The 9,135-nt window shown below is 36.8% G+C and overlaps 1 protein-coding gene across 1 annotated transcript in view; it reads right to left on the bottom strand.

The window, feature by feature from the left end:
- Positions 1-7,514: 7,514 nt before the first annotated feature.
- The window catches only part of LOC105886352 (protein ZNF738-like), an 8,656-nt gene continuing 7,035 nt past the window's right edge, over positions 7,515-9,135 (bottom strand). Inside the window, exons 3-4 of the mRNA XM_023508875.1 lie at positions 8,135-8,258; positions 7,515-7,624 (exon numbers count right to left, since the gene is read on the bottom strand). Of these exons, the coding sequence (XP_023364643.1) occupies positions 7,515-7,624; positions 8,135-8,258 (234 nt within the window). The remainder of the gene's footprint in view (positions 7,625-8,134; positions 8,259-9,135) is intronic.

The following is a 9,135-nucleotide window of genomic DNA, read 5'->3' as shown; positions in this document are numbered from 1 at the left end:
TTTTTGGTTGCAGCCGTCATTGTTGTTTGGTGGGCCCAGGCTGGATTCGAACCCGCCACCTTAGGTGTATGTGGCTGGTGCCGTAGTCACTTGAGCCACAGGCGCCGAGCCTACTACTTCATTTTGTACCTGTTAAAATGGCTAATATCAAAAATAAGAGATAACAAGTTTTAATAAGAATGTGAAGAAAAAGAAATACTGTATGCTGTTGTCCAATTGTAAACTGGTAGATGATGAAAACAAATATTGAGGTTTAAAAAAAAAAACAAAAGATAACTACCACATAATTTAGCAATCCTATGCCTGCAAATAGAACCAAAGAAATATAATAAGTATCTTGAATGAATATCCCATATTTATTGCAGCATTATTCACAACTGCCAAGTTATGAAAAGAACCTGAATGTTTGTGAATGTTGAATAGACAAATAAAATATGGTATGTACATATACGAAATAAAAATTATTAGATTATTACAATTATTCAACCAAATCAACAACATAGATGGACCTGGAGGATATCACTCTAACTGAAATAAGCCAGATACAAAAAGAGAAACACTGGATAATCTCCCTTATATGGACGATTTACAAAGGTTGTACTCATACAGCCAGAAAGGTAAAAGGTTCATAGGGCACGAACATTCAGTTATGAGTAATTTTATGGACCTGATGTATAGCACTTTGACTATAGCTAATAACAATAATTTCTATCTTAAAATTTGGGCCAGGCACGGTGGCTCATGCCTATAACCCTACCACTCTGGTGATTGTGTTTATGTCACTGTGTATCTATTTTGAGAAGAAAAGATATATGTTATAAGAAAATATACAATTTCAAAAGTGTTGATAATTTTCAAGCAAAGGAGAAACCTAAAAGGTTCTGAAAGTGTATTTCCTCTGTTTTTGTATTGAGGTTTATTAACGTCTTACAGCTCCTAGTTCAAAATTTCCCCATGAACGGGGCAGAGGCAAGATGGCTGACTGGAGCCAGCTTTCCACCAAGGCTCCCGTCCAGAAGAAGAAATAAAGGACAGAAGTTTAGCAAGTAAGCTGACAGTTTGGAGCTGAGCCAAGAGAGAAGGTTGAAGAATGCCCATCAATCCTTCTGAGGTGAGCTGTGACCCAAAGGAAACAAACAATAGGTACAAGATTCATTACCAAGGAGACAGGAGTCCTCTCCCCCATGAGAACAGCTCACAGTATACTCTATACAAATAAGTGAGCAGAGTTCAGAGCCCCTTCTATTTTATTCCACAGGAGAGAACCTCTAAAACTCGGTCTCCTTCCCTCGAGAGGACTTATAAATGTGCCATGACACTCTCCCACCAGGCATAAAATTGTATAAAACTGTATATATTCTCTACCTGCAATCCTGAACTTCCAGCACTCCCCTCCATTCTCAACCTGAGGTCTGGAAGCCTATTCCCCATGGAGTCCAGATTCTTGGGCATTTTCTCGAGAGATGTGGACAGGGCATGTGCTGTTGCAGGTCTGTGCTGATTCTGTGCACAGGAATGAGGATAAGACGGTGCACAGAGGGAACCATGAGGGATAGGGAAGAGGCAGCGCCCCACGGTTCAGAGGGCAGCGGTGGGAACAATAGGGTTCACACCCCTGGGGATATTTTAGAGACACTCCCCGCTTCTTTGGGCAACCAGAGGAAGCTGGGCATCTTCTCCACTGGCAGCCACTGGAGGAACAGATCTGGGATGGAAACACAGGCCCCGTGAGTAAAGCGGATTAGAATACGAGTGTACATTGTATAATTCTAAAAGTCTCTGAAAATTAAAGATGGTAGGTTTTTATCTGTCTCAACAAATTGGAGGTTTCATTTATCCATCAACTTAGACACACAGTTGAAAATAGAAAAGTATAATAATAATCATATTATTAAGCACTCCAGATTTGAAAATACAAAATACAAAATGCTCCATCATCTGAAACTGTTTGAGCATTGATGTGATGCTCAAACAAAATGCTAATTGGAGAATTTTGGATTTTGGATTTTCAGATTAGGGAGGCTGAACCAGCGTAAGTTTTTGGAATGTCAATATTCCAAAATTGCCCCCCAAAATCTGGAATCCAAAACAAGTCTTGTTCTAAGCATTTTGGATATGGGATCAATCTGTATAATCAATCTGTATAATTCTTGATAGCTTTTATTTAGAAAATATGCATTATTCCTTAATGTACCACTACGACACCATACCTTGACAGGTAAATATTTATGGAGATTTCAATTATTAACATTTATGCACCCAACCAGAAAGCACCTCAATTTATAAGAGAGACTCTAACAGACATGACAACTTGATTTCCTCCAGCTACATAATAGTGGAAGATTTTAACACTCCTTTGGCAGTGTTGGACAGATCCTCCAGAAAGAAGCTAAGCAAAGAAATTTTGGACTTAAACTTAACCATTCAACAATTGGATTTAACAGACATCTACAGAACATTTCATTCTAACAAAACTGAATACACATTCCTCTCATCAGTCCATGGAATATACTCCTAAATTGATCACATTTTAGGTCACAAGTCTAACATCAGCAAATCTAAAAGAATAGAAATTATTCCTTGCATCTTCTCAGACCATCATGGAATAAAATTTGAACTCAGTAACAACAGGAATCTGCAGACTCATACAAAAACATGGAAACTAAATAACCTTCTGCTGAATGATAGCTGCGTCACTGACAAGATTTAGAAGGAAATTACCAAATTTTTGGAACAAAATGATAATGAAGACATGAATTATCAGAACCTCTGGGATACTGTAAAGGCAGTCCTAAGAGGGAAATTTATAGCACTGAAAGCCTTCCTCAAGAGAACGGAAAGAGAGGAAGTTAACAACTTAATGGAACATCTTAAGCAACTAGAAAAGGAAGAATATTCCAACCCTAAACCCAGGAAAAGAAAATAAATAACCAAAATTAGAGCAGAATTAAATGAAATTAAAAACAAACAGATTATACAACAGATCAATAAATCAAAATGGTGGTTTTTTTGAAAAGGTCAATAAAATAGATAAACCTTTGGCTAACCTAACCAGGAAAAAGGAGTAAAATCTCTAATTTCATCAATCAGAAACAGTAAAGACGAAATAACAACACCTCAGAAATTCAAAACATCCTTAATGACTATTACAAGAAACTCTATTCTCAGAAATACAAAAATCTAAAGGAAATAGACCAATACGTGAAAGCACACCACCTTCCTAGACTTAGCCAGAATGAAGTGGAAATGTTGAACAGGCCTATATCAAGTTCTGAAATAGCATCAACTATACAAAGTCTCCCGACAGAGAAAAGCCTGGGACCAGATGGCTTCACATCAGAATTCTACCAAACTTTTAAAGAAGAACTAGTACCTATATTACTCAACTTCTTCTAAAATATAGGAAAAGAAGGAATACTACCCACACCGCCTTGATCCCCAAACCAGGAAAAGACCCAACAAGAGAAGAAAATTAGAGACCAATATCACAAATCTATACTGATGCAAAAATATTCAACAAGATCCTAACAAACAGAATCCAGTAACACATCAAACAAATGTGTTATACACCATGAACAAGTGGTTTTATCCCAGAGTATCAAGGTTGGTTCAATATACATAAATCTATAAATATAATTCATCACATAAACAAATTAAAAAACAAAGACCACATGATTATCACAAGTGATGCAGAAAAAGCTTTTGATAATATCCAGCATCGCTTCATGATCAGAACACTTAAGAAAATGGGTATAGAAGGGACATTTCTTAAACTGATAGAGGCCATCTATAGAAAACTCACAACCAATATTGTCTTGAATGGAGCTAAATTGAAATCATTTCCACTCAGATCAGGAACCAGGCAAGGTTGCCCATTGTCTCCACTGCTTTTTAACATTGTATGGAAGTCTTAGCCATAGGAACTAGGCAAGAAAAGGTGATTAAGGGTATCCACATAGGTCAGAAGAGATCAAACCTTCACTCTTCACAGATGGTATGACTATATATCTGGAAAACACCAGGGATTCTAATACAAAACTCTTAGAAGTGATCAAAGAATACAGCACCATTTCAGGTTACAAAATCAACACTCATAAATCTGTAGCCTTTATATATACCAACAACAGGGATGCTGAAAAAAGTCAAGGACTCTATTCCGTTCACAGTAGTGCCAAAGAAGATGAAATATTTGGGAGTTTACCTAACAAAGGACATGAAAGATCTCTATAAAGAGAACTATGAAACTCTAAGAAATAGATGAAGATGTTAACAAATGGGAAAGCATACCAGGCTCATGGCTGGGAAGAATCAACATTGTTAAAATGTCCATACCACCCAAAGCAACACACTATTTTAATGCAATCCCTATTAAAGCTCCACTGTCATACTTTAAAGATCTGGGAAAAATAATACTTTGTTTTATATCAAATCAAAAAAAACCTTGAATAGCCAAGACATTACTCAGAAATAAAAACGAAACAGGAGTAATTATGCTACCAGACCTCAAACTATACTATAAATGGATAGCGATCAAAACAGCATGCTATTGGCACAAAAACAGAGAGGCAGATGTATGGAACAGAATAAAGAACCAAGAGATGAACCCAGCTACTTACCATTATTTGATCTTTGACAAGCCAATTAAAAACATTCAGTGGGGAAAAGATTCCCTATTTAACAAATGGTGCTGGGTGAACAGGCTGGCAACCTGTAGAAGACTGAAACTGGACCCACACCTTTCACTGTTAACTAAGATAGACTCTTACTAGATTAAAGACTTAAATTTCAGATATGAGACTATAAAAATACTAGAAGAAAGTGCAGGGAAAACTCTTGAAAAAATCACCCTGCATGAATATTTCATGAGGAGGACCCTTGGGCAATTGAAGAAACACCAACAATACACTACTGGGATCTGATCAAACTAAAAAGCTTCTGCACAGCCAAAAACACAGTAAGTAAAGCAAGCAGACAGCCCTCAGAATGGGAGAAGATATTTGTAGGTTATTTCTCTGACAAAGGTTTAATAACCAGTATCCACAGAGAACTCAAACGTATTAGCAAGAAAAGAACAAGTGATCCCATCTCAGGGTGGGCAAAGGACTTGAAGAGAAACTTCCCTGAAGGAGACAGGCATACGGCCTACAGACATATGAAAAAATGCTCATCATCCTTAATCATCAGAGAAATGCAAATCAAAACTACTTTGAGATATCATCTAACTCCAGTAAGATTAGCCCATATCACAAAATCCCAAAACTAGAGATGCTGGTGTGGATGTGGAGAAAAGGGAACACTCCAACACTGCTGGTGGGAATGCAAACTAAAAAGTTCCTTTTGGAAAGATGTTTGGAGACACTTAGGGATCTAAAAAATAGACCTGCCATTCGATCCTACAATTCCTCTACTATGTATATATCCAGAAGACCAAAAATCACATTACAATAAAGATATTTGTACCAGAATGTTTATTGCAGCCCAATTCATAATTGCTAAGTCATGGAAGAAGCCCAAGTGCCCAATGACCCACGAATGGATTAATAAATTGTGGTATATATACACCATGGGATATTATACAGCCTTAAAGAAAGATAGAGACTTTACCTCTTACATGTTTACATGTATGGAGCTGGAACATATTCTTCTTAGCAAAGGATTTCAAGAATGAAAGAAAAAGTATCCAATGTACTCAGCCCTATTATGAAACTAATTTATAGCTTTCATATGAAAGCTTTAACCTAATTATAGCCTAAGAATATGGGGAGCAGGAGGGGAGGAGGGGATGGGTGGAGGGAGGGTGACTGGAGGGATCACTTCTATGGTTTATCTTACAAGGGTACAAGTGAATCTTTCTAAGAGTAGAATATAAACGTCTTAACACAGTAACTAAGAAAATGACACAAAGGCTATGTTAATCAGTTTGATGAAAATATTTCAAATTGTATATAAAACTGGCACAAGGTACCCCATGATTACATTTATGTACACAGCTATGATTTAATAATAAAAAAAAATTTCACCATGAAAATCCTCGTTTTGTGGTCTTATTCCAAAGTTTATGAAGTATTAGGCTGGATGCAGTGGGTCACACCTATAATCCCAACACTTGGGAGGCCAAGACGGGTGAACTGCCTGAACTCACGAGTTCAAGACCAGCCTGAGCCAGAGCAAGACCCCGTCTCTAAAAAATAGCTGGGTGTTGTGGTGGGTGCCTATAGTTCTAGCTACTTGGGAGGCTGAGGCAAGAGAATAGCTTGAGCCCAACAGTTTGAGGGTGGTGTTGAGCTATGATGCCACAGCACTTTACTGAGGACGACAAAGATAGACTGTCTCAAAAAAAAATTTTTTTTTTTATCTTAGGATTTGCTATGACAGTAGACTTTAAGGGTTCTGAGTACCAAAAAAAGGTTAACTGTGAAGTGTTAGGTATGTTCACTAACTTAATTGTAGTATCATTTCATAGTGTGTATATATACATGTCAAGTCATTACTTGGTATATAATAATTATATAGTTACACAACTTTTATTTGTTAAGAAAGTCCATGTCACATACACATACATATACAGTAGGAACCTCCATGGTTGACCACATCCCCAAAGTGACAATCTGCTTAAGTTGAACTGATTTTCATTGACCAGACACGTATCACATGGGCATATCAGTATAGTAGGACTAGTTCCTTGTTGACTAACTTTGTATGTTGGCCAGTTTCTTACAGTCCCTTGGGTGATAATCTTACAGAGGCTCTGTTGTATATGTACACACACGCGCGCGCGACATAGTCCCAGTAAAATTCATTAAAAAATGAGAAAATTATAAAATGACAGTTATTAGAAAATAAAGTAAAAAGCAGAAGTTTAATATATACTCGGCCTTGTTCTAAGCTACCCAATGAAATAATTTATTCAAAAAATGTAGGGAGCAATTACTTTAATACCATATTAAAGTTGAGAAATTTGGGGATATAGAGTTTACTATTCATCACAGTTCACACTAAAAACAAAATTTAGAAGAAAAAACGTTAGATTTTATTGTATTTAGGAAGATACTAAGTCTTCTGAAAATATTACTGACTATGAATTTCTGTAGAATCACACTAAATACTTTCACAGGATAGGAAAGCAGAAAGCATAACATATGCTTGTGGTGTTCTGAGATTACTGAATTGAATACCATTAGCACCACCACATTTACATATTTCAGTATAATATAAAATGGAAAATTAACAAATGGTGTAAAATAGAGTCCTCCTGAGAAGCAGTGGAAGAGCAATCAGATCCTGCAGTCTCTTATTAGCCACAAAAAGGACACTGACTCTTACTGTACATGTAATGGTAGATCATTGAAAAGGAAGTCAAGTCCCTAGATAACTTAAGAACAGGAACAGAGATGCCCACATATGACACTAAGAGAAAGAAACCATTTCCATTGCAGCAGAGCTTCCCAAACCACATTTTCAGGTCTGGCTTCCTCCTTGACCTTTGGACCTCTCACCTGTGTCATCTGCTTCCTTCACTCCCACCTACCTGGTTGCTCTGCTACTGCTTCATGTCTCTTCACATTCCAGGGCTCTTTTCTTTGCTCCAAACAGGTGATCAGGTCTGGCTTAGAGACAGCAAGACCTGTTTTATTAGAAAAAAGTAACATGAGTCTTGCTAGGACTCTCCAGTTACCAACTTGGTGCTGGGCTCAGTAGAGGAAAAAAAATATTATAGAAGCTATCAGCAAATTAATCAAACAGTACCATTTTCTGACAGAAACTTTAGAATACTGAGGAAGTACTTAAAATTTATGAATCTTTATCTGTATTACTCAATACTAGTGAACCAAAAATGATGGTGCAAATTGGATTTTGAAGTGTGGATAACAGTATTTTGTACCACTAAATATCTGAAATTGTCACTCATCCAGAATGAAGGATACGGATCAGCTTAGAAAAGGGTAAAAGTAACGTCAAGATAAAATATCTTGAAGAATTCTTTGTATACTAACAAATCCCCAAATTTTCTTTGGAAACAAAGATCTGAAACTCATTCATATAAAGCAGAAACTTCCCCAAAAAAACATTCTACAAAGGAAGGATGTGAAATCCTTAGCACAGAATAGCAGTTGTGTATTGAAGTTATCCTCACCCACAGAGACCAGGTTTCTGTAGTTCTCTAACATCACATCCCTATATAAATTCCACTGAGCAGCGTTCAGGCATGCCCACTCTTCTGGAGAAAATTCTATGGTCACATCCCCGAATGTCAGTCCCTGAAAGAAAAATACATATTCACAAAGCGGCCATGGAAAGAATTCTTAATTTAAATATAGATGAAAGGAGAGATGTAAGAATACTGTTTCTTATTCATAGGAGTGGAATTATTCAAAAAGTTGACTGTTAACGTAGAAATGTTCTCTAATGTATTCTCTAACCTTGAAGAAATAGGATGACATAAGATCTACAAATTCAATGTAGATACTGTAATTTTCTGGATGATACAGTATAAAATTCAGGGAACCAACACTAGCATATGCATTTCTGAGTGTTACGTTGACATCATAGAGGATAAGTTGTACATATATTTCAGATGGAACATTCATGCTAAGTTAAAAGGTACCTCTCTAACATTAATACATTTACTGCCACCTTAGAAAAATTTCTTTTCCTTGGGGCCACTATGTTTTATTACAAAAATAGAACAAAAACTTTGAAAACAAAATGATCCTTTCTAATTTGGTGGAAAATGTGTTATTTTTTATTTTCTATGCATGAGTTTTATACAACTCATGTGGTGATAGAATCAATTTTCACACTGCACACCACATGATTTGTATGACTCACAACATACTTATTGAATTTGTTTCTGAGAACTGAATCTCTTATAATTGCACAAGTATTTAGTTGTGTCAAGTGCACCTTGTGCACTCCTGGCTTATGTATGACCTCTGAATCATACTCCCCAGGTAAGTGCATTGATAGTATCATGTCACAGGATACTATCATAATGATTTCCTTCAAAAAGCCCTTAGGCAAACATTCAGGGAATGTTTTGGAAGGCCAAATGCACAAATAGAAGTTACAATAGGCTCGGCGCCTGTGGCTCAACTGGCTAAGGCGCCAGCCATGTACACCTAAGGTGGCGGGTTC

This window comes from Otolemur garnettii, unplaced genomic scaffold, assembly GCF_000181295.1.
Source record: "Otolemur garnettii isolate 467f Iridium unplaced genomic scaffold, OtoGar3 scaffold00285, whole genome shotgun sequence".
Classification (NCBI taxonomy): Eukaryota; Metazoa; Chordata; class Mammalia; order Primates; family Galagidae; genus Otolemur; species Otolemur garnettii.
The sequence above is the reverse complement of the archived record's forward strand: the minus strand, read 5'-3'. Positions and strand labels throughout refer to the sequence as shown.